The sequence below is a fragment of the Siphateles boraxobius genome, unplaced genomic scaffold, assembly GCF_051911475.1.
Source record: "Siphateles boraxobius isolate OS27281-9 unplaced genomic scaffold, OSU_SipBor_1 9, whole genome shotgun sequence".
Classification (NCBI taxonomy): Eukaryota; Metazoa; Chordata; class Actinopteri; order Cypriniformes; family Leuciscidae; genus Siphateles; species Siphateles boraxobius.
In genome coordinates, this window is record NW_027509219.1 from 11,592,592 (window position 1) to 11,618,548 (window position 25,957).

Consider the following 25,957-nt stretch of genomic DNA (forward strand, 5'->3'; position numbering starts at 1 on the left):
AGCTTGACCTTTCTCTCACGTTTTCAACTGCAAAAACATGTTCTATGTGAACTGGCCTATAATCTGCGCTTCATTGCTTTAAAGTCGTCAAGTCACCTTTATTTATATAGCACTTTTTATTTATATAGCGATTGTTTCAAAGCAGCTTTACAGTGATAACATGAAAATAATACAACAAAGTTTGTTGCAGCTCTAAAAGAAAATAGTGTCATTGTCCAGCTTAAGTAAGTTCAGTGTTGATTCATTTCCATAGTAAAAATCATTAGTTATTCATTTAGTGCATTGATCTATACAGCAGCTCTGGAGCTGGAGAAACCCAAACCACTTCCATGTATTTCACAGTGTTACATATTTATTTATTTTTTTATTTTTTTTCGATTTCCTCAGCTTTGGAGGGTTTTGCTTTCATTTCCCTCGCCATCTCCTGCAGATTGACTGTCTGTTGTAGTGTTTATTTCTGCTGTGTCATAACCTGGTATGGTTATCCAAATCAAGTAAAAATATACAGAGCTTATCCTCGTTATCGACATTCATTTTATTGCCGAAGTTGAATATGTATAGTTTATCGCCCAGTCCTACTTTAAGTAAAAAGAGTTAACTGGACCCTAATTTGAAAAAAATAAACAAACTAAACAAACTAAATTTAGCAAAGTAAGTGTAAACTTCTACGGATCCCATAAGAGGTCATGTTGCATTCAAAAATATGAGATGGGAGGAAAAGTATTTTTGCACAGTTAAAAGTTTATGTTATTCTATTTTTGTTAACTATATTCTAAAATGTAATTAATGCACCATCTGGTTTCTCCAGGCTTCAGTAATTGTCAGGATACTCTTTAAGCTGGCAGCATTATTAAATGATATTTTTTTGCCATATCGCCCAGCCTTATTATAGCCTAAAGGCTGCATGAACCAGAAATGGTAACCGGCTTTATGTTATGTAAGTAATGTTGTGACATTCTACTTGTAGCCGTACACGTTCTCTGACTGGGAATTAAGCATTTCTATTACGGTAATTACAACATGGCGTGAACACACCTAGAAATTCGATTAAAACAGATTCTCAAAAGTGGAATTATGCCTGGTACACATTGTACGGTTTTGGGATGTCCCAGACGAAAGATGACCAATCGTGGCTACTTCTTTGGTCATGGTTCCTAAACGGTGGTCCTACGTCGTACAGTGAGAGAGGTTCAAAGACGGCAGTTGTCACGATCTTGCGACCGAAGATAGCCTGCGATAATTTTCTGACAGCAGCAAACACACTGTGAGATGATCATGCTAAATTTCTGACACTATGACCTACATTTATTGACTAGTCAAAAAAAAAAAAACATGAAATGGCATATTGATCAATTCCACATGGCGCTAAAACGTAAAACTACTTACATCAAGCTCCATTTACAAAATTGGCATGCCAGGTTGGCCTCTTTCCCCTAGCCATGACCGCATTCATATTCTCCTCTTTTGCTTTCTCCTCTTTTTATCAGCCTACATAAAAACCACAATTGCAAAAGTGTGATTCATCTTGCACATGCTGATGACGTTTTATTCTTCTATACTATCTTGCATCGTAGCCTACAATTCAATAGGTGTCATCATCGTACAGTCTACATACATGTAGTACCCAAGTTCTTCCAAGATCTATGTCGTACAGTGTGATTTGTAATGATCATTATAGGATTCCCAGAATCGCAGTCTGTATACAAGCATTACAGATTATGATTACAGAGGTCAAGGTTTTGGAGATCATGAGGTTGAAGGGAAGGAATCCGTCTTGTTTCCCAGAATTATTATTCTTGTTTAAGAACATTTAAACCATCCCGAGCTTCGCCATCGAACTTCAAAGTTCGGTCTAAATCCAGCTTTCTGTGGTACACATGATGCTTTTGATTTAGCTTTACCAAAGGGAAACTCTGTCTATGCTATGTATGCGCAGGTTTTCGCATGTCTGCGGGACGCCCCAGGCAAACTTCAGTAGTAAAAGAGATGGTGAACTCTTGTTCAAAACTCAATATTCCTCTGACCTTCCTCACACAAACAAAAGCTGCCATGCAAGAGACCGATTCAACAAACGTACATGGCACACTACACCATGTACAGCATCAGCAAAAGCCGCTGACTGCACACAAACACATCCTACTTTCCTTCTCTCTTCCTTTTCCTTATGTCATCCATTCTTTTTTGTCTCTGTATGCATGATGTTCTTCCCAGTATTTCTCTCTCTTTCTGTCTCTGTCTGTCAGTATCTCTTATTCTCCAGTTACACCTTTCATAAATGGCAGGGTGAAAGGTGCCTACTGAAGGTAATAGCAGGCCTAATCAAATTTCCTCCACCAAGAAAAGAACAGGAGAATGTAATAAAGGAAAAGAGGTGGGAACTGGAGCGGATCAACCTGCCCCGTCGTCCATCCACACCAGGACCTTGTCCCTCCATCAGTGATGAAGAAAATGAAAAAAAAAATGAAAGAGAATATTGAAGAAAGCAGAAACTGAATGACAGGTGCGGCATGGTGATGGAAACAGATCCAACACTGGAGTAATGAGAAAGAGAAGAGATGAGAGAGAAGCGAGAAAATAGAACGAAAGAATGACAGGGGGAATTTACTAAAAATTGTCTCTGTGATAGTGTAATTTACTTGGATGTGCTGTGCTGTTTTAGCACCTTGTTCAGTAAAGAAAATTGCACAAATGTGATCACAAAAACTGTGTGAAATGTAATTTGCACACCATAATGCCCAATTTTTTAAATCGGTCCGAGGCCTACAGTAGGTTAATTTATCATTTTGATATATTAGGCTTTTATGGTAATTTACTGATTATAATATCTAAAAAACTCAAATGTATTTTTTCACTGCCTTTTCAGTTTGAAGCATTTCTGTTTACTTATTTTTTTCTGTTATTAAAGGGACCTTTTAATTTAGCATTTTTGACAAAAACAATGGATTCAGCAAGATCAAACGTGACTGCAATGATATTTATAATGTTGCAACAGATTTCCATTTCAAATAAATGCTTCAAATCTATTCAATGAATTTATGAACAGAATTATGTGACACTGAAGACTGGAAGAAGGGCTGCTGAAATTTCAGCGTTGTCATCACATAAATAACATTTTAAAATATTTTACAATATTACTGCATTTCTGACCAAATAAAATGCAGCCTTGCTGAGTATAAGAGACTTCTTTCAAAAACATTTAAATTGAAGCAACCCTCAAACTTTGGAATGGTAGTGTATGCAATATAAATCACATGAATACAATTATACATATTTTATTTGATATCAATAAAATTACAGTAGCAAAAACATTGTTATTGTGAAATGATATGAGGTTTTAAGGTCAGACCAGGCTGTGTCTATAAAAACACAAATATCAATCATCATTCATTTCAATTATTAATTTAATTTACCAATCAATCATTTACCATGATAATTTTTAATGTGTGCATTACAATGAAGACTGGAAAAAGTATAAGATGTAAGATTGTGTAAAAAGTATTGATCATGTTAATAATGACCCATGCATCAAACATGATACATACAGCATTAAATGGCAAAAATGCCTAAAGTGTGCTCGACTAAACGGTGCATCTAGATTAATATTCCCATATAGCACTTCTCCATCATTTGATCTTTGTTTGACTGATTACTGCTGCCATGCTCTTTAGGAAATCTCTTTTAAATGTGTTTAAAAGATAATGACTTAATTTGAATACTCACAGTACAGTATTATAGCGATGCAGAAAGTGTCTGTTTGTGGGTGGTTAATGAATGAAACAAAGGTGAAGCAACTGTTTATTAAATTTTCCCCTGGATATCTATAAAATGTGCTGGAATTTAACAGAGAATAAAATAGTAGAAAAAAAACAAGACGTAGATGGAGACGAAAAGCTGAAGCAGTGAGGGAAAGTGAAAAAGGAGCCAGATGAAAGAGGGAAATGGATCATACACAGGAAGATCAGTGGTGCTTCCTTTGTCTTTAAGAAGTGCCTGCGCCAGCTGGAGAGATTAGAGCTCTGGACATCCCCAAAGACCTAGATTAAAGCTAACATGCTTTATTTAGCCCTAAACTCTTGGTCTTAGATCAATGCCAGACTGGATTAAACAGAAATTTGTCACGTGACATGACTAGGGACTCACTATTACAAAGGCAGATGGTAACTCGGTTAATATTCCATTCAATTCCACAAGATCAGATTAAGAGAAAGCAAATTTCTGTTTGTCTGTGTGATTTCTACTTTCAAGTTTTTGTGGATTGATTAGACTTTGGCATCAAAGAATTGATTAATGTAAAAAACGTGAACTACATGAAAAAAAAGTTGTCCGTTTTACAGATATTACATAGACCGTTTGTGCAAGCAACACTTTGCAAATTTGATAATCTTACATTAGGAAATAATTTTGTCATCATTTTCTCACAATCATGCTTTTCCAAACCCGTCTGACTGTCATTCTTTTTTTTTTCCTGTGGAACACAAAAGGAGAATTTGCAGAGAATATCTTGGCCGCTATTTTCCATATATTAAAAGTGAAAGATGACTGGGGCTGTTAAGCTCCAAGATGATAGAAGCAGCACCATAAAAGTAAAAATAGTCCACATGACCTGTATACTATATTTCAACTATATTATCAAGAGCAGCCAACATATTCTTTTTACATGGATGAAAGAAAGTTAAATGTTTGGAATAAAATTATGTGAATAAATTATGACATTTTTATTTTGGGGTGAAAGATTACCATAATTATAGGCATGATGCACAATACCACATGTATCTTAAATGAAATGATCGTGTTGATGTGCACGTTTGACTTCCAAATGTCACAAGTTTCAAATTGGAATTGATCTTTGACATGCAGAGTTGTGCACAATGTTTCCAGCTGTTGGCGCATACTAACTATAATCATACCATTGCTTATTTTCTTTGTTTTAAAAGCAGTTTATCTATTTTTCAAAATTTGGAGATGACGAGCACATGAAGATCTGTGCCGCTTATATATAACAAGTTGCAAAAACGCCCCATTCCCGCACTCATACATGACACTTTATTCAACAACAACAGCTTGATCTGTGTGTCATATGTCATTATGCCATTTCTAGGTTATTGCACATGTGCAAAACTTCAGTTTTGGTTTTTAATCTAATGAAGTGTTTACATCTCCTATCGAACGGATTGGAAAATGTTTTTTTTTTATTACGATTGTGCTACTAGTAATTAAAAACTAATTTTTAGGGTCCGCAGCTAGTGTTGTGTTATAGCTCGTGGCACAGATGGTCACAATCTGAGCAGCAAAATATAAAAGAAATTTTAGCAAGATTTTTTTGTTTTTAAATGAAGGGACATCTTAAGGGATCCTGGATTCCCACAAATGTATCTTAAAATCTTAAAGCGGCACTATGCGGCTTTGGCAATTTCTTCGCTGTTTTCTCGCTTTTTGCTGGCAGGTTTCTCTATAAAGCCCCCCCTACAGCTTCGGAATAGATATTTGACTACACTGTCGTAAAAACTTGTTGGCGAATCTCCCCCCTCCCATCTTCTCCCTCTGGCCATGTGCATTTGTTTTCAAAGAAGCCGGCAAACGCATGGAGCCATGTCCACTGAGGTATGTATGAGACACAGAAGGCTAGCATGTAAATGTTGAGATAGTGTATGTGTGCAGTGCCTTAAAGCAATTCACTACATCACGAGAGCTGATATCACCCGATACTTCCTGAAGCTGAGGCCGGCGGCCCGCCATGCCAAAGTTGCAAGGGTGGTTTTTCCGCTCACAGGCACCAGGGGGGAGCAAGACGGTAGAGCTTAGATTCTCTGCCCGAGCCCGAGCCCGACCCGACCCGCGGGCCGATATTTCCCGCCACTATGCTCGGGTCGGGCCCATGATCAAGCACGTCACGTGTAGCGTCTCCTCCACTCACACGCTGTGCTGTAACGTTAGGCCTATTGTGTAGCTTAAGTGCAACATGGAGCTTGAAGAAGTAAAGAAAAAAATTAAAACAGGAGAATTAACTTTGAGCAAGTATGAAGGAAAGTCGGAGGTATGGAAATATTTTAAACTAGTCGTGGGCAGTGACAACATATGTGCTGGCTTTGTTGAGTGCAAGTGCGGTGCACTGCTAGAGAGTCTGTACGTGTTGTAGCCATTAAATAAGCGCACATAGTTTCATATTTATTAAAATATTATAATGTTATTTTTTTCCATCTATGTTGATTATGAAAGTGAACAGAGTAGATAGGAGGATGCGCAATATCAGGAGACATGGAGTGGTTCAGGCATGATTTTGAACACTTCATTATGTTTTGTTTTGTAGAAAGCCTTTCTTTAAAGTGAATTTCGTTTTGTATAAATTGTATCTTAATTTTAATACATTTTTCATCAACCAATTGCCTGGATTTAATAAATAAGCAGCAAATATAACAGACAATAATCATGATATGGAGGCGCCGGCGAGCCGCGGTCACCATAGCACGTGAACTAAAGCCATCTCATCATAAATTAAATCAATTCTGCACGCTTGTCACCGAATTTACAAATTCACATCTTGCTTGTTGCACGCAGACATATGTCGAAATAACATTATTAATATTAATGAATCTTTAAGAATATTTGATTGAATGCTGAATGTTGTGCTTGTTCAATTTAATAAAATTAAAACTTTCATTGTGATAATTTAAATAATTGAATATTAAATATTAAGTGGCCAATTTTTGCACATTTATTAATAGTATTTATACAATATATATATATATATATATATATATATATATATATATATATATTTATATATATATTTATATATATATTGTATAAATACTATTAATAAATGTACAAAAATTGGCCACTTAATATTTAATATTCATATAACCATTCCATATAACCATTCCAGTCATATAACCATTCCAATGACTCGAAAGCTGTTAAGATAAGCTAAAAAAAAAAACTGCATAGTGCCGCTTTAAAGACAGGCATAATTACAGCTTGTCAAACCTATAAAGTGCACGCACCGGTAATGGGTCATTAATGTTTTAGTATGCTGTTTACACTAATGCTTAGTAGTCAGAGTACTAGGCATGCTGCGATAGTCTGTGTTAGCAGTGTTACACAGTAGTGTTGGGCGATATGCTCCATTTTCATATCGTCCTATCGCCAGCCTGTGTGATCGGCGATACACGATATTATCGCGAGGGGGCGGGGCTTACTTGTTTGATTATTAACTTGATTATTTACTCATTAATTTGCTTGTTTTATTACTTCATTTTATACGAGAATATTTTTCTATTTTGCTAGCAAAGGTGGAGTGTTTTTTACTAGGCTAGATCAGGTTATTTCCCGGTATAGTGAGGTAAAAAAAGATCCTAATCATTTGTGTATCTGACTCGAGTATTTCAACATGTCAGCGGGAAATTTACAGACACACATGATCCTCTCATGCGGTTACAGATGCAGCATTTTGACCGTACTTCTGCACGAGATGAAAACACGTAATAATTTCTAAGGTCAAGAAAAAGTCAGAGTTTGCGATATATGTCCTCCCACCAGTGCTCTCTCTGTCTGGATGCACTTCACATATGCGCACTTCAATAAGCCCAAAGAACGCGGGTTCTTGTGTTTTAAATGCCGGGAGATATCAGAGTAAGGGGCAGAAATCTAGCTGAGTCGATCGGTTTATACTTAAACTTATGACTTGACTCCGATAAAGGAAAACAGGTTAATGCATTTACATGACCACATGCATTGTCAGTTTATTCAGAATAATCAGGTTAAGAACGTGCATGTAAACGCACTCATTCTCTGAAAGTGAAAGTAGAAACTGACTGAGCTTTTAGCATCTGTCGCTGCATTAACGCCGCGTTCTCTCAGAGACGACGTTGGATATAACGGTGTAGCGACTATCTTAATTTACTGGCTTAATATTTCTCTTGTGGACCTATATGATGACAGTGAAAAAATTAGAAGAATATTTCTTGTTAAACAAGTGTTTGAAGCTGCTTTTGATTTTCACAGAGGGCAGAGTTGTGCTGTGCTTGTGAACTAAAGACTGGCCTATATAATTTTAGTGATATTATTATAATTATTATTTAATTGTATTGTTTTTAGTGTTATTAGTGTCATTAAACTATTTGTTAATGTGCTATGGAAACAAAATACTGACGAACAACAATGCCGTTTTCATCTTGGATCTGTATAAGATATGCATGCGTCTGTTAAAACAAGCACTCTTGACAATTTGTGAATGGATCACCTTGCATTTCAATTTTAGGCCTAGTTTTTTATTCTGTTTTAAAAACATTTTCTTTGAGGAGTCCTCATACGCGCGTGTCGGTGTTGTCGCAAGTGTTAGGCTATGTGGTGACTTTGTTATCAATTTAGGCAAGGCAAATTAATTGTAGTTCCTTCCGAATATTAATTTAATAACAATTAGCTTTATAATAATAATACTAATAATAATAATAATTTAATACGTTCATGGTAAAACGAGCCAATTATCGTATTGATATCGTCAAAGGCATCTACCATCGGCGAAATCTCAGACTATCGTCGATACACGATACTATCGTCTATCGGCGCACAACCCTATTACACAGTGTTCAGACGCACATTGATTACATCACTTACCCACAGCGGCACCGTAGCAGGACTGATCAGCAGCAGGAGTCAGATTTCTTTTATCACGACGAGAGTGAGGCGAGCTGACTGACAAGACGATGGCAGAAGATTTGGTTTCGTAAAAGCGCCTACTTGGCAATATTTTGTATTTAAACTCAATGTTAATACAGGGTGTCTACAGATCTAAACAGATATTCCCTTTTAGCTGGGCATATGGCATTTTCATTATGGCCTGTAGATTTAAGGCCAAGAAACCACAAAAAAAGAAACACCATTTTAAAACTCCCCTGGCTATGTCCAGGCCAGTATGTGTGTTATCAGACACCGCCAAGACACCGCTACTGCTTTGAGATACACAACTATTGTCATTGTTAAAACAGAATAAAAACAGTCAATATTGTGTCCAAGTAATTTAATATTAAATATACTTGTTTAATGAACTAAAATCAATGTAACATTTGCAATCGTGAGAATATTCAACGAAATAGCTCCCTTGTCACGTTGTTACTCAACTATATTATATGTTATAAATAAAATAAAAAACTCAACATTTAGAATTTTCACCTTTTAACCTTTTACATTTCTTCTGTGAGTGTCTTTATGTGTGCTGCTACGCTCATTTGTTTTGATTTCTCCACTAAAGTCTCTCACAGCCAGCACAAGCCTCAACAGCGTTACCAGAAATAAATCATCAGTCACTGTTTATGTAATAAAATCAGAATCATTCTCGCGGTTTGATGCTTCAAAGGTTATTGGATGGACATTGGGTCCGTCAGACTGGAGAAATTTTAGCAGCAATGTGACAAAAAGTATTAAAATGTTTTAAATTCAGATTCGATAAGTCTTAAATATTTTAAAATGTATTAATATTTTTGAAGGTCTTTTATAAGGAAAACTTAATTTAAGACATTTAAGAACCCGTGGCCAGCCTGTAATAGGGAACCTGCAAACATTAATAAAGCAATCTGTAAACTTTGCCTGATGAAGTTGGCAGCATCCGGAGGTAACACTTCTAATTTACACACACACACCCCTTCAAGCTCACCACAAGAATGAGCCTGCCGTGCTTATTAGTTTTGTTATTAAAGCCGTCTTATTCGTTTTTTTTAATAAAAGTTATAAGCAAGGTTTAATATAAGCAAGTTTTTCATTGTGCCATTTTGTTGTTGTGTTTTTCATTAAGAATAATAATGAATCCACCATTCAAACAATTACCACTAATTTGAAAGCGAAAGAAAAATGAGCACGAACGCACGGGCATTCATAAGCGATTTAAAAGCGAGGTGGAAAAGAGGGGAAAAATTTTACTTCAGTTTGAAAAAGAAACATTTTGTACTTTTAAAACTATTCAGTTTTGGTGAAGTTAGCAAAAAAAGAAAAAGAAAAACTTTAATTTATGATACAGACAAGGTGCGTACTGCATTGCAAAAGGTCTGTTTATTAGGGCAGTTTATTTCTGCAATGCCAAGCTGAGCTTCATGATAATGCTGGACTTAATCTTTCAAGTTTACAGACTTCCACCAAACTGCATTTAATGCGGAAAATTACACCTGTCAGTACAGAGCCCAGTTCATTAACACTATTTCCAGATCTGTGGAGAAATGCGATTAAGAGCATGATGACACACAAAGACTGCAAATCCACAATTATGACCAGTGTTTTTTTGACTTCTGCATCCATCAACATGGTTTCCTATTTTCCAGATTAATTTAAACATGCAAATAAGATTCGTAAATGGATGACGCAACTTTTGGACGAAGACCCCCTTGGATCACGTATTCAATATTCTAATAGGAAGGAGAAAAAGGGAGATGCATTGTTAACTAGTTCCTATCTGCCGAGATTAATATACACACGCAGGCATAGAACAAAAGCAGAGCAGCTATTATTGAAGTAAAAAGCAATTGATACTAAACTCCCTCAGAAAAATGTGATGATTAAAGCTTATGAGTTTTATTTATTTTTTTTATGTTACAATACCTATTAGAAAACGGCAATTTTTTGCATTTCTGCTTGGTCACGCTAACAGAATGGAAATGAAGCACTTCAGCTTTAACTATCCACTGGATAGATTTATTTTCCGCCTTTAACTACTTCAAAGTAAAGTATGTTCCAAAGCGCACTCTTAAGTCCATCACATGGCATTAAATTCCTTCCTTTAATTTCTCTGTTGATGTCCAGTTACCCTAATCCCAATATTACTATTTGATGAGTTGAGGGAAATCTTTATTTAAACACATTAAACATGTACAGTGACCCCAAAAAGGATTTGGACACTTTTGAAAACTTAAATCACACTTAAAGATGTAAAACATCCAACATGGAAAATCTTAAACCAAAAGACATCTATAAACAAATGCTGAAAGAGTTTTTTCAGAACTAACTTCACTTTTCAATCAAGCCCCAGGTCATTTTGGAGGATGTGTGAAGACCATTAAAATAAAATGCCATTATTCTGGTCTGTAATGCAAAGATCACCTGTGTTTCTCCAATATTGGACACTTTAAAGTCCCAGAAGTTGATTTGTAGTATTTATTTTTTACTTATTATTATTTGTTTTACCCGTGTCCCAGAGACAGATTTTCTAAATAATTTTTTTTTAAATCATCATAAAAATATGAATTATTAACGATGATGAACAAAAAAACAAAAACTGTGGCTGCCCTTCACTTTTGGTCTAATATTCTTTTTTCTCTAAAAGTTACAGTAGCTTACTTGTTTACCAACGACATAACGTCAGTGAAGAGTTTGAGATGAAACCAATTAAAGAGTTTCAAGACTCTTTATGACTTTTTTTTTTTTAAGTCCACAGGACCAAAAGTTACCATAATTGAAGAAACACCATCATATTTTATTTTGTAAATGCCTCTAATGAGTGCAGATGCTAATGGACAAACCTGAGACCATCAAGGCAACAACAACATCCAAAGCACAGAATGCTGGTCTATACTTCATAGCCCAGCGCAGTAAGTAAATTACAAGAGTTAGCACTTGGGCTAGTTAACTGACCTCTGTCCATAGCTGGACTCCTTACGGCGACAATGCAGGGTCACAACCCTGTGACCTTCTGTTCTGACATCTTGACTAACCATCCAGAGCGTGGGGTTACTGGGTCGGGCGCCAAGGAACGCCACTCCGTCTTTTAACTTCACCCTGCAGTGTAGAGAAAGACAAAAAGAGAGACAAACATAAATGAACTGCAGTAAATACATAACAAAAGCTAATATTATTCAGAAAGTTGTTTCTTTAAGCCGTTTTGAAATTACTAATAGGTTGAATCAGGCATAATCTTAATGTACATAAAAAAAAACATCTATGCAGTTATTACACAACACCTTTCATTGCCATAGAATTAATTAATGGCAGCAGATTAACACAATAACACAGTACTTGTACAGATCGTTCTCCACAGGACCTATCGCTCTCTGTCATCAATCCCAGCATTACACTAAATAAGAGATTTATATAGAGCTGATTGAGTCCTGCAACTAAGTGCTTTAGTCCCTCTATGGCTTACACTTGACTTACTGGAGAACAATCCACATTTGTATTGAGCATTTAACCAGACTTTCATTTTTGTCAGCTCAAGAGCTCTCTTAGTTCAGTAAAGCCTGTAGCAACACTTGAGTTCTGGATAATCTACTCAGGGCTAAAATAAACAGGGCCTGCTTTAAGCACTTCAGATACATTACTTCAATGAAAGCTTTTCAAGTCAGAAGATTCAGTTGTTTTCACATCAGTTAGTAAAATTACTTTCTAATACTTTATATCTCAAACAAATTGTCTACATAAAATCCACAAATCTAGGTTTCAAACGGAATTTTATGTGGGTCACGACAGATAAACGACTTGTGATTTAGCTAAATTTCTTGTGGACAGCAGTTTTTCAATGATGCCTATTGTTTGCGCTCAAATGGAAGCAGGTAAAAACTCAAAGCATCTCTGAATGAGATGAGTAATAAAACTAAAATGGCTCATCAAATGTGTTATTTCTCCATAAAATTGGTTAGTAACATGTTCTAAAATGAACTACTTATTAGACACAGACTGGGAAAATCAAGAATTTTTATTTGACTATGTTCATCCCATTGTTCTTTAACCACACTAAAAATAATTGCCATTTGATTCATTGTAAATCAAATAACTTCTGAATGATTTTTAATTAAAATCATAATACTTAAAATAAATATTGACATACAGATAAAAACAATTATTTTCATGCAATGGCCTCTACCAATAACAGCCTTTAGGAATCAGATTTTCAGCATCATTACTCTAGTCTTCAGTGTCACATGATCCTTCAGAACTTATTCTAATATGCTGATTTGCTGCTCAAGAAACATTTCCTATTATTATCGATGTTGAAAACAGTTGTGCTGCTTAATATTTTTATGGAAACTGTATTTTTTTTTTTTTACAGGATACTTTAAAAGTTAAGTAAGTTTAAAGATAAGTTTAAAAGAACAGCATTTATTTAAAAATAGAAACATTAAGTAACATTATAAATATTTTTTTCTTTTTTTGTGCCGTCCGTGTTGCTAGTGTGCTCTTTTTCCCCAGTGAATATTCACAATGAAAACTCCTGATTACCATTTACCACGTACAATGACTTTAAGGCTCTCTGTAGCGACTAGTAGGACACAATAATCCAGTACTGTGCACAACAACAAAAAAACATACAAAGAAATAATAGTCTAACTGAAAGAGGTACTGGAGGGAGAGAAGTAGAATTTAGGCCAATTCACCCAGACACAGTAGCGTGTCATTGGTAATGAAAAAGCAGAGTGGATGTGAGCTTGAATAGATTCTATTCTCCCCACGCTCTGAACCGCTCAAGGCCAGCAGAGGTAGAGAGAGCAACAGAGGTACAGGCAGACCATAAGCCGGTAATAGGATGACAAATGGCCGGTAAACAGCCAATCAAAAGGCTCGGTCGGGGGTGGGACCACATTAGCATGTGACAGGGAGCCATAATTGACCCAGGGGAGATAACAGATGGAGAGGAGCCCAAAATGAGAGAGGTCTAGCTCTAGCTTCACATATCCCTCATTACTAGCCTCCTCTGATCCTTGTAGACCGGTCCTACGATTCATAATTGGTTTCACCATTGGATGTCAATGCGCGTTTGTTCAAGCACACAGTGCTTCATTAAATTTGTTAGAGCTGGTCTGTGAACAGATGTGGTCAGACGGAGAATAATGAGCTGAGTGATGGCAGAGCAGGTATGAGAACAGGAAATATCAACACTATGGTTTGCTATTGTTTATCTTTACTCTCCAGTCTCGAAGGACTAGGGCAAAGGACAACTGCCACTAAATCTGCAGTTGGTGTCTGACCAACATGGTGGAAGTTTAAATGATGGCAGATTGTGGTGTCACAGTACATCAACTCATTACAAGAACGTATTCCTCGCAGAAGCATAATTCCCCCTGTGGCTGAAGCCAAGTTAGCAGCTGATGCTCTTTGCAAACTCTATGACTCTGCAGGTCACATTATCACAGTACAACAACAGACAAAGTCACCTATAATAAAATAACTTTTACTTTTTCCAAGACCTGGAAAAAAAAAATGTAACTGTAAAGCACTAGCCTATTTTATAATCACATTTTATTATTACATGTCATATTTTATTAACTCTTTCCCCTGCCTGGGTATAAAAAAAAGAAAAGAAATTGCCAGCCACCGCCAGCGTTTTTGGTCATTTTCACACACATTTCAGGGCCCCCAAATATTTTGTTTTATAAATATCTGAACAAGCAATATATCAATGGAAAGAACAGACTGTCCGCTTTTAAACAACAACAAAATCCATTTTAGTCTAGCTACAATGCATTCTTTTTTCTTTTTTTTATCAACACTTGAATATGGGAATCTTCATAGAAAAAAGCAGTATTTTGAACATAAAGCACGCTTTTGTCAAAGACTACATCCAGATCTGATTCAGAACGAAGAGCAAAACATAGATTGAGTAGATTGATTCCAACACTCCAAAGCTTGCACTGTCCTAACCACTTCCTGGGTCGACATTTCACTTTAACATTAGGCCGTTTTGATTTATGTGCTGTTTTTTGTTGATGATCGCATTAATTTTCATATGAATCTGCTTTCATATGATCTCACTCCTTTCTGCTTCTTCTTTGCCTGTGTTTGATCTAGAGATACTGTACTTGTTCAGAAGACGCGTAATAGCGCCACCTACGGTATAACAGCGATAACATGTAAAGCCGTAAAAACTCGTCACTGGCAGGGAAGCGTTTTCTCATTAAAGTTGAGATAACTTATCAATGGAGGGGAAAGAGTTCATGTAAAATGCCAGTAAATAAAACAAATTCTAAACACTACAAACTAGAGATGCACCGTTTACAATTTTCTAGGCCGATTCCGATTTCTCATGAGTTTGGCCTGCCGATACCGGTTTTAGCCGATTCCGATTTCCTTTTTTCTAACCCCTTTACAGCAAACGCAAATATTTATTTTCTATATTTTCTTTAATACAACATTTTACATAGAACATAGAACATTATTTGAACAAATTAAATAAAATAGAACTATATAAATTATCACTCCTGGTGTGGGAAATTCACTCATATCTAAGTGCGGTGTTATGGTATGGAAGAACCACAACTAAAAAAAAATGTGATATTTACTTATTTAGGAAACTAAACTTCTGTATGAAAACAGGTAATGACAATAAAATAATATATAAATAGCGAATAAAAATAAAATAAATATAGCCTTGCAGTATGAAGATATTTCTAAAACACACACACACAGGCCTATTGCAATCACTTGCACATCAATGGTAAGTTTTATTTCGCGAACCGTTCTTCTTTCATCTGCCACATGTCCAGCCAGGCTAAACAAGCGCGAAGCTTGGGCAAGAGGAGAAAGTGCAGGGAAACGATTGGGAAATAATAAAAACTTGAAGTTTAAATGGGTAAACTTTCTATAAATATTTTTGAGTCTTTATTTTCTTTTCTGACATAGCCTACTCCAGTTCTTGACAAATTAGTGTGTCATTCATTATAAATATCTAGTTCAGTCATGAAACTCTAGAAGGCGCAGGCTGATAGGTCCTTTACATGCAATAGACAAGCAATCAAAGCATTACCACAGAGCACAAGCTGATCCTGAAGCCCATGAGATTGCTTGCTCAACATTTAAATAGTCTGGTTCAATGTTAGCTGTAGGCTACTCCTGCAGTACACGATCAAACTTCCTCCGAAAACCTCCACCTCCCCCAGCTCCACATTTTACAAGATAAGATATTTGTCATTGGATTTACGCTAACAGGTCCTCTTTAAAAAAAAAAAAAACTCCATCACAGTAATAAAGTTCATGTTTTGTGGCATTTTCACTAATCCTGGCTATTCTATCTTTGCAGTTTGTTCCATTCAGAAGATATGTGTCCTTTTCAAGTGTAAATACCCTGAGAAAGGTTCAAGAGGTCATCAGAGCTTACACACGCAGAGTGAAATGGTCATTCAAAGAGAGTGAATCACTGCTGTAAAAGCATGCGGGTGAAACATCTGATCACTGTGAGATGTTTGTGTTTCTCAGTCTGAACTAAACTAATTGGAAAAGTAATGGCACCCCTCCTCAGAAGCTTTCTTTCACAGAATTATTAATGTTTCAACTATTTCTGCTCCTCTCTCTCTCTCTCTCTCTCTCTCTGATTCCTCCATACATAATGATGAGATAAGTGAGATGGGAAGTTGCTCCCCAGGTAGCAGTATGAGAAAATAAAAACACCAGCATAAAATTCAATAAGTCTTGTGTCTGAGTGCTCCTGGGAGTCCGTCTCAGTCGGCCCCCTGCCTGACTCTCGCTACACACATACACTTCTCTTGTCTGACATCAATTTAGTTGCAAAACACACATAGGCTACAGTCAGTCAGTGCAGATTGTAAAAGGCCCCATCAATTGAAACAAACATCCTCAGTGGTATGGACCTAGATCCATTTGTTTGTTTTAGGGAGACAGCGGAGTGACACATATAGGCCTACCTAAATCCAATCATTGGTTAACTTTTACCTATACTAGACATCTAATAAAACGATAAAAAAAAAATACTCCTGCAGTGTTTTGTCACTACTTAAATAATAAAACTTGCCAAAGGAATAAAACTGTACTACACATTATAAAACAATGCATGCATCTAAACAGATTTACATCTTAGATCAGTTTGGATATAATACTAAAATTCTTTATCAGCGAAATGTGTCATTACCCTTTTGCAAAGAAATACACTTTAGCATACTTTTAGCATTATGGAAATATTATACTTTAAATTAATGCACTACATCAACTGCGAACTGAATGTAATGTTTTCGGACACTTAAATTAATGTTATTTATAATTAAATGAATAAGTATAAGAGTATTTATGTTAAAAGCAATTAGTTGAACTTAAAGGGATTAGTTCACCCAAAAATGAAAATTCTGTCATAATTTACTCACCCTCGTGTCGTTCCAAACCTGTATGAGTTTCTTTTTTTTCTGTTGAAAACAAAGTAAGATAAATTGAAGAATGTTGGTAACCAGACAGTTGACAGTAGCCATTGACTTCCATAGCATTTTCTTTTTCATACTTATGGAAGTCAATGGCTACCGTCAACTGTTTGGTTATCAACATTCTTCAAAATATATTTTGTGTTCAACAGAAGAAAGAAATTCATACAGGTTTGGAACAATGGTAAGTAGCTAAATGATGACAGAATGTTCATTTTTTGAATTTGAAATTCAACTATCCATTTTAGAGTGTTTTTTGACCCACTTAAGAAGGTCTTTTGAAGTGATTTGATCATTCATTTTTATTGTGTACAGGCGAATGTACAGACAAGCATTAAAGGGTTAGTTCACCCAAAAATGAAAATGATGTCATTAATGACTCACCCTCATGTCGCTCCAAGCCCGTAAGACCTCCGTTCATCTTCAGAACACAGTTTAAGATATTTTAGATTTAGTCCGAGAGCTTTCTGTCCCTCCATTGAAAATGTATGAACGGTATACTGTCCTTGTCCAGAAAGGAAATAAAGACATCATCAAAGTAGTCCATGTGACATCAGTGAGTTAGTTAGAATGTTTTGAAGCATCGGAAATACATTTTGGTCCAAAAATAACAAAAACTAAGACTTTATTCAGCATTGTATTGTCTTCCGGTTCTGTTGGGGATCCGCGTTCACGAGTCCGCAGTGACGCTGATGATGTAAGACGCTGCTGACGTGTATCTGGTGCGTCCGTGTATTCGGGTTCAAATAAATATGGCTGGGCAAAAAAATTCAAGTCTTCCTCTGTGTGGAAATCCTTAGACATGTTTGTGAAGATTGTTTTGTTTCCAGGGTGCGTCTCCCTCAGACTGTAAACAAAGCTCGGGCGCACCAGACACACGACAGCAGCGTCTTACATTAGCAGCGTCACTGAACGCGGATCCACAACAGAACCGGAAGACAATACAATGCTGAATAAAGTCGTACTTTTTGTTATTTTTGGACCAAAATGTATTTCCGATGCTTCAAAACATTCTAATGTTCAAAACATTCTAGTGGTATTTTTTAGGAGCCTATTTGATGAAGGGTACATTTTACTTTGCATGCAGCTATCACTTGTAGCCAAAAACAGTGGTGAATATGGTATTATATTTATATCGTCATTGATATTGTAATCGCAATAAATGCCAGAAAATATTGTGATACATTTTTAAGTCGATATCGCCCATCCCTATCTCGGACTAAATCTAAAATATCTTAAACTGTGTTCTGAAGATGAAACGGATGTCTTACGGGCTTGGAGCGACATGAGGGTGAGTCATTAATGACATCATTTTCATTTTTGGGTGAACTAACCCTTTAATTGTATAAAAAAGTATTCGTCATGTATTTAAATGTGTTTGTAATTAGATATTTGTAATGATGAAACCATAATTTAGTACTTTTAGAATATAGGCTAGTCTTAATTTAACATGTAAATCAAATAACACAGTTAAAATAATAATCAAGCACTTTACATGTTTTGTTGTACATTAAAAAATGTATACTTTTATAAAGCATGACAAAGGTTAAATAAAACATAATTATTTAAGTTTTTACTTTAAAATAAAACTTTTGTTTTTAACTATTATAAAGTGCCGTTTTAAAAGTATACTTTATCAGTGTCATTAGTGTATCTTAAGTCACTTTTGAGGGTATTTATATACAGTATATTATATAACAAGTACAGTTCATTTAAAATATAGGCTACTTTTTAGGTTTAAAGTACACTACAAATGTTAATTCAATACAATTAAGAGAGATTATTTTTAACAAGGTAGCTATAGCCTACTACTCACTTGTTAGCAGAGATGGGACCAAGTCACACATGTGCAAGTCTCAAGTAAGTCTCAAGTCTTAACCTTCAAGTCTCAAGTAAGTCTCATATGGGGGTAGTAGAATTGTTGCATTATTCCAAATAAATAGATTATGATCCACAAATAAATGTAAATAGTTTCACAAAACTCACAAATAAATAGAATGAGATTTGCAAATAAAAAATATATTTACAAATGTTGTTTATACCACAAACACAACTCTGCCTGGCATTTATTTGTAAACCCTCTCACGCATTTGTGAATCGGTTCCTTTGCATTTGTAAATCCCCTCACGCATTTGTGGATTTTGAAACACTTATTTGTGGATTTGTCTGCTCGTGTTTCAAAATCCACAAATGCGTGAGGGGATTTACAAATGCACAGGAACCGATTCACAAAAAATGCCTGAGGGGATTTACAAATGCACAGGAACCGATTCACAAAAAATGCCTGAGGGGATTTACAAATGCACAGGAACCGATTCACAAACGCGTGAGGGGAATTACAAATGCACAGGAACCGATTCACAAACGCGTGAGGGGATTTACAAATGCACAGGAACCGATTCACAAACGCGTGAGGGGATTTACAAATGCACAGAAAGCGTTCACAAATAAATACCAGGCCGAGTTGTGTTTGTGGCATAAAACGCATTTGTAAATATATATTTTTATTTGCAAAGCTAATTTTATTTATTTGTGACTTTTATATTTTTTTGTTAAACTCTTTACATTTATTTGTGGATCTTAATCTATTTATTTGGAATAATGCAACAATTCTACCCCCAGAGTCGGAACTTATAGCTGCCCGCGATGTTAAAGGGCACCTATTATGGTATTTAAAATATTCCTAATATTGTATTGGGAGTCCCTAACAACAGTTTTACATGCATGCAATGACAACACTTTGTTGTCTTATAATATGCTTTTTTTTTTTACCGGATTTGCTCACCGAATCTGCGGTGATTGGTCAGATGACCCAATCAGTTATTGTTTGCGTTTGCCCAACGCATAAACATATTGATATGCTGTACTGCAAGGTATTGCTCTATTATGACAACTCCAATAACAACGACAAACATTTCACATATTTCAAAAAAAAAAAAAAAAATGACAATTGGAGACCTAGAAGCTGCGCTGAGTGTAACTTACACAACACACACAAATATTGAGCATGCTACAAAACACATAAAAGCAACAATTATTAATAATAGGCCTACTTACAGGTTGTGATTCGGAGGAAGTTGATCCAAATAAAATTGGTACTGAACCGTCCTTCAGTATCAACAGGCTCGCGAATCCACACTTGTGTTTGTAAAGCAATCGTCATTAAAATAACGCGAACACAGCACAAGGTTCGCCCTATACTTGTGTGGTATAGTATATGAATCTGTAGTCTTCAAACGCTCCTCCCTGGGCAGTGAAAAGGGTCGCTTTTGATTCCCACTTCAGAACACAGCGTCTTGCTGTCGACATGATGTTTTCAAGTTTTCCCTGGTGTCTGCGTGCGCAATGAGTGGGCGTATCTTATTCAAATAACTTGTCAAGTTGACGTCATCTAGATAGAGAAAAAGCATCGTTCGTCTATCGATTCATTTCAGCGACTCAGAGTCGACTCTTACTTTTGAGAGACAATAACTTTGTATACGGTGAACTTTCAAATTTAAAACTTTGCAGGATGTTTTCGTTAACTTAGATACACACTACATGAAAGGCAATTTTCGAAATTCCATAATAGGTGCCCTTTAATGTTGCATGTCTTGCGCACTGCACGTCTTTTGCCATCTTGTGAATAATTATTGAAGCCGAAAGCCATAGACATCATATATATGCTGAAAGCGATGACCCTCGGTACCCCTCCGGCTGACATGTTGATGTGATATCTGATCTAAGTTGGCGTGGTGTGCGTAAGGTACGATAGGGCATTACTGTGTCGTGATCCAGTCATTACAACTCAGCCTGCGCTCCAGCTGTATCAACTGTATTTGTTTAAATAATGTATATACGTTATATTCAAACTGAAAACATGATGTGATTATTACACTCAAATCATTCAAGTCAAGTCCCGAGTCTATATAACTTCCAAGTCCGAGTCAAGTCTCAAGTATATTATTTTTTGTCAGGTCACAAGTCGTAAAAATAGCGACTCGAGTCCAAGTCACAAGACCCTATGTCTGCTTGTTAGTGATTAACGTTACTTTCATGTCACTCAAGTTGATCAACAGCAAGCATCTAGGCTATTAATAGCCTCACGCTGAAATTCATGGGTTTCAGTCACGTGACTTTTTTGTTGTGGGCGCCATCTTTAGGACCTTTGCGTAGTGATCGGAAAGATGTCGCACACTAAAATAGCACACCTCAATACAGATGAAAAACAACGGTATTTAAATAAAATTGATACTTTAGGATTAGATCCTTATTTACTGTCAAACGAACTGCTGACTCCAGTTAAGTCTAGTAAAAACTTGCCAAATTTGACGTTTGCTGATATTTACATCTACCTCGTCCACAATCCCTCTCCATTCACCGGAGAAGCTCTCAAGGCATTTAAAAGCACTGAAGCCTACCGCTACTTCACCTCAGGATGGGTTAATGATCCCAGAATCTATCATCTGGAGATGAAGAAAATGTTCTTGATAACAGGAAGGGTAAGTGGCACTCTTTTAATTACTCGCTGAACATAAAAGCATAGTTGAAATAAATTGACCGCTCGCAAAGACCCGCCATGTCCGACAAGCTCATTTATTTTTAAAGCACTCACAATATTGTTTCAAAGCATCTTTACAGAAAATGCATATGTACATTACAATTTAGACTGTCCAAGTTATGCATTTCAGAAATGTAGACAAATCACTAATTGTCTACTAATGTAAGGCAGAAACAGTGAGCACAGCATGTGCTGAATATGTATTCAGCCATATGTATAACTAAGGTTACTAATGTAAATATAGATAGCTGTCTAGAATGACGTTATACGAGTTCCAATTGTAAACTACATGTTTTAATTTTGCAAGCTAACCTGTAATTTGCTAATTTTACTTTTATTTAAATTTCCAGGTGAAGCATTCACAAAGCCTCAATGTAACACCAACACACCCCTGGATAACAGTACAGGAAGATGGGACAGTTCTCATGGCTCATTGCACCTGTAAGGCCGGTTTAGGAGAGGTATGCTCTCATGCAGCAGCTCTAATGTATTGTGTTTTGGCTGCTGTTGATGTCAAGAATGGGCAGGCTTGCACTCAGAAGCCCTGTGCATGGGCCCAGCCAAGTATGGAGTCTGTCCGAGGTGTCCAATATGCAGAGATCCGTAACATCAGTTTCTGTCATAAACAAGAGCCCCGTCATGTTCAAGGCCCTGTTTTTCCTTACATTACACCATCAGATGAAGAGTGCAGGATGTTTTTTGAGATGCTTCATCACAGTGAAATGCAAGAGTCTAAGCCAAAGAAAAGTGCCATCCTTTCTGTCATTGAAGGCCACTCCCACAGGTACACAGTGGTGAAATGTAACTAATTGCATCCAATGACATCAGGCATATGATCTGTGTATACATATATTACTCTATGGAATTGTTTTTTTAAAGGGTAGTTCACTCAAATATGAAAATTCTGTCATCATGTACTCACCCTCAAGTTGTTCCAAACCTGTATTTGATATAGCTTGAGGGTGAGTAAATGATGACAGAATTTTTGGGTGAACTATCACTTTAGGTCAAATATCTGAATACATCTTCCACCAATGCAGGTACACGCCAAAAGTGATGCAGCTGGACTTGCCCACTCCTTTGTCAGCCATATATTCAAGCACCTGGCTAGAGATGGACTTGCCCATGCTACTGGTTGAGAGTGCCAAGGTATTTGATAACCTACAAGTGACACAGCAACAGGTAAGTATGAAAATATTATCAACTAATTACTACTAATATTTCTACCTGTGCAGTTATAATTCACAACAATCTAGATAATTAACTAATTAACTAACAAACCTTTCTCCAGTGTTTGGTAGTTGAGGAGGAGACCAGGGAGCAAAGTAAAAGTAAGGTATGGTTTGATCAGAGGGCAGGAAGAGTCACAGGGTCAGTATTCTATGAGGCAGCCAAGGCAAACAGAGCGGTATCCTTGATCAAAAGAATTTGCTATCCACGCTCTTCTCAGTTTTCCACTGAGGCAACAAGGTAAATAGAACAAAGCACAATTAAACATGGTGAAGGTTTGGTACATGTAGTTACTTACCATGATGTAACCTGTTTAGCCATTCAATACAAGTAAATGAGGAGAAGCAGTTTACAAGCAAATTATAAGCATAAGGGTATTTATGACATTTTTGCGGTCAGAGTGCAACACCTTAGGGTAAATGTTAGGTAGATAGGCAGTAAATGTCATTCTAACAAATACATTTTAATAAACAGTTTGTATTTAAATTTTTGTCAGATGGGGTCAAGTGAATGAGGAAAGAGCAAGGGCAAACTATATATCTATGATGCAAGATCAGCACGGAGACTTTCAGGTCTATCAACAAGTAATTAATATATGTACAGCCCATCAATATTTATTTACAGTTTATCTATATACTTTGTATACATTCCAGTTTAAAGCATCAGGATTCGTCATCAATCCAGACCTACCCTGGATAGGAGCAACACCCGACGGCCAGGTAACATGCACTTGTCATGGTGAAGGCGTACTGGAGATAAAATGTCCATTCAACAGCAGGGACCGTTCACTCAACGAAAGCTGCAGAGATTCATCTTTCTGTCTGGGCATAGGGGAGGATGGGACAATGGCACTTAAGACTGACCACAAGTTCATGTATCAAGTGCAAGCTCAGATGCATGTTTCCACGGTGAGCTACTGTGATTTTATTGTATGGACACCACAGGAGTTTTTCATTCAGCGGATCATGTATGATCCTGTTTTCTTCCACAATGCCTACCTCAAAGTGGTTGAATTCATCAAGACTGGAGTACTACCAGAGCTGCTGGGAAAATGGTATACAGCTCCACGCCATACTCACCCAAACACTACAACCACTGAACAGCCATCTGAAATGGGGTGCTACTGTGGTAAACCTCGTGACACAGATGACATCACCTGCACATCTGGACAGTGTAAGCGGAAGCACTTTCACAAGTCTTGCCTTAAATTGAGCAGGGTACCAAAGAATTAATATAAATAGTTTTTTTATAACTATTAATGACTATTAATGCTTTATATGTGATGAAATAACTATTTACTCATGCCTTAGTTAATTTTTTACCGAATTAGTTAGTCTAAAAGTGGATAAAGTTAACGTTAACATAACGTTAGCAGAGACACAGATGACCTAAGCTATTTTGTCTGGAAATGTAAGCCAGCTACACATTACCTAATTGAATTTTTCTGCAAAGGTGGATTGGTAAGGAACTGGTGCTAATGTTACAACAGTTAACGTTTGCAAACCATGTTGCAAACGCTTAGCTTAGCCATACATTCCTTACCTGAAATAAAGTGCTCACTGCAGAGTCTGGAGTGTTCTGTAGGTGTCCAGTGATCCCTCTTGATAGCAGAAATCCATTTCTGACGACGTTCAGGGTTTTTGGGAATATTGTAAAATTTTAGTTTCTTATCATTTCTTTGTGATTTGCTGTTGTCACAGCTTACAGCACAGCAGATAGACGGCATGTTGGCATTTGCGATTCGGTCCTACAAATGGCGGCCGCGCCACTGTGTGACGTCACATGAAATCTAAGAATAGCCTCCACGATATTAATTTGCACAGGAAAAACAAAGCAATAGTACGGTGGCCGAGAGAGCTCAACGTGCTGCAACTTAAGAAAACACATACAAATAGTAAAAAACGCATGCAAATAGTAAAAAATGCATGCAACTAGAAAAAAACGCATGCAACTAGAAAAAAAAACACATGCAAATAGAAAAAAAGCCTGCAAATTAAGAAAACATCTTCATCAGTTTCACAACACACGTGTGCTCCAAATACTCACAGCGCAACCAAATACAGAAACTGCAAAAGTTCACAACACAACCACATACAGAAACGCGCTGCAAATAACACAGACCACAACGGAAATGTTTCTGGGGGAACCAAATAAGTGACGAACCCAGCTCGGATGTGCGTACACCTCAAAATTCTACTTTATTTATTTCTTTTTTTTTTTTCTTTTTTTCTTTTTTTTTTCGCAAAACATACAGAGATTACATTTTTATGACATACAACTTGTATAAAATATACAAAACGTATTAACAATATGTTGAATGTCATCAGAATACAAATGAGAAAAGAACAATGAGCTGAAAACTAAAATAAATAAATAAAAAAGATAGAGAAGAAGAACATGAAGGGAAGATTTTAATCTATACATCAGTTACACTGTACAGATTGTTTCATGTTATGTTTAAATTTTCATAAAGAAATTTTTCATAAGAAATGTTAGGTAATGTAGGGTAAAGTTGAGACACTGACACATAACGCATATTTAAAAAAAATTGTTAAGTAAAAATAAAAAAATACATTTATTTGCAACTGTTATGTTAACAGCATTATATTTCTGTCGTCAGAACAGCTATTCAGCTGATGGACAACGTGCTGCGTTGTCATTGGAACATCCCAGGTGAAAATAATGAGGAAATGACTTGTCTTTCGTTGCTCCCTTCATCAAGTGCGTTCCAAACGGCTACATAATGGCACACTAGTGCAATGCTCACTCCCAAGTCCCACTTGAAGAGCTCTGCCGTCTGCCCTTCGAAGGGAGTAGGACATAGGGATGCTCACGAGCAATAAGCCATAAACAGTAAAAGAAATGGACACAGCGACCCCATTGATTTCAACCGAGAAGACTGAAGCCCGATTATTGCACTTCCTGTCTGATGGCTGAGCGACTGCGCAGGCTCAAACTGAGCGTGACGACAGTCTGACAGTTGTACATCTTCTAGTAGCTGTGGCTGTCAAAGTGACGCCAAAATGAATGGGAGTCAATGGAATGCTAACAGCAGGTGAAGTTCTGCTACAAT

At 36.6% G+C, this 25,957-nt stretch overlaps 2 protein-coding genes across 3 annotated transcripts in view; one reads left to right on the forward strand and one right to left on the reverse strand.

The window, feature by feature from the left end:
- The window catches only part of LOC143732106 (transmembrane protein 132C), a 383,833-nt gene that overhangs the window by 120,888 nt on the left and 236,988 nt on the right, over window positions 1-25,957 (reverse strand). Inside the window, exons 1-2 of one of the 2 annotated variants that reach the window (XM_077222800.1) lie at window positions 20,172-20,456; window positions 11,614-11,757 (exon numbers count right to left, since the gene is read on the reverse strand). In XM_077222800.1, the coding sequence (XP_077078915.1) occupies window positions 11,614-11,696 (83 nt within the window). In that variant the 5' untranslated portion in view covers window positions 11,697-11,757; window positions 20,172-20,456. Of the gene's footprint in view, window positions 1-11,613; window positions 11,758-20,171; window positions 20,457-25,957 lie in introns of those variants that run through there. The other variant, XM_077222799.1, reaches the window with a different exon arrangement.
- Window positions 21,266-24,677, forward strand: LOC143732616 (uncharacterized). Its single transcript, XM_077223892.1, has 8 exons — window positions 21,266-21,595; window positions 22,005-22,071; window positions 22,265-22,438; window positions 22,695-22,836; window positions 22,946-23,124; window positions 23,381-23,456; window positions 23,538-24,101; window positions 24,585-24,677. The coding sequence occupies exons 3-8, from the start codon at window positions 22,347-22,349 to the stop codon at window positions 24,675-24,677; spliced, it is 1,146 nt and encodes a 381-aa protein (XP_077080007.1). The 5' UTR covers window positions 21,266-21,595; window positions 22,005-22,071; window positions 22,265-22,346.

Coding starts and splice junctions, on each gene's coding strand:
- LOC143732616 (XM_077223892.1), top strand. CDS start 22,347: ATGTTTTTTGAGATGCTTCATCACAGTGAAATGCAAGAGTCTAAGCCA. Junction 23,125..23,380: donor TTTTCCACTGAGGCAACAAG/GTAAATAGAACA, acceptor AATTTTTGTCAG/ATGGGGTCAAGTGAATGAGG. Junction 23,457..23,537: donor ATCAGCACGGAGACTTTCAG/GTCTATCAACAA, acceptor TATACATTCCAG/TTTAAAGCATCAGGATTCGT.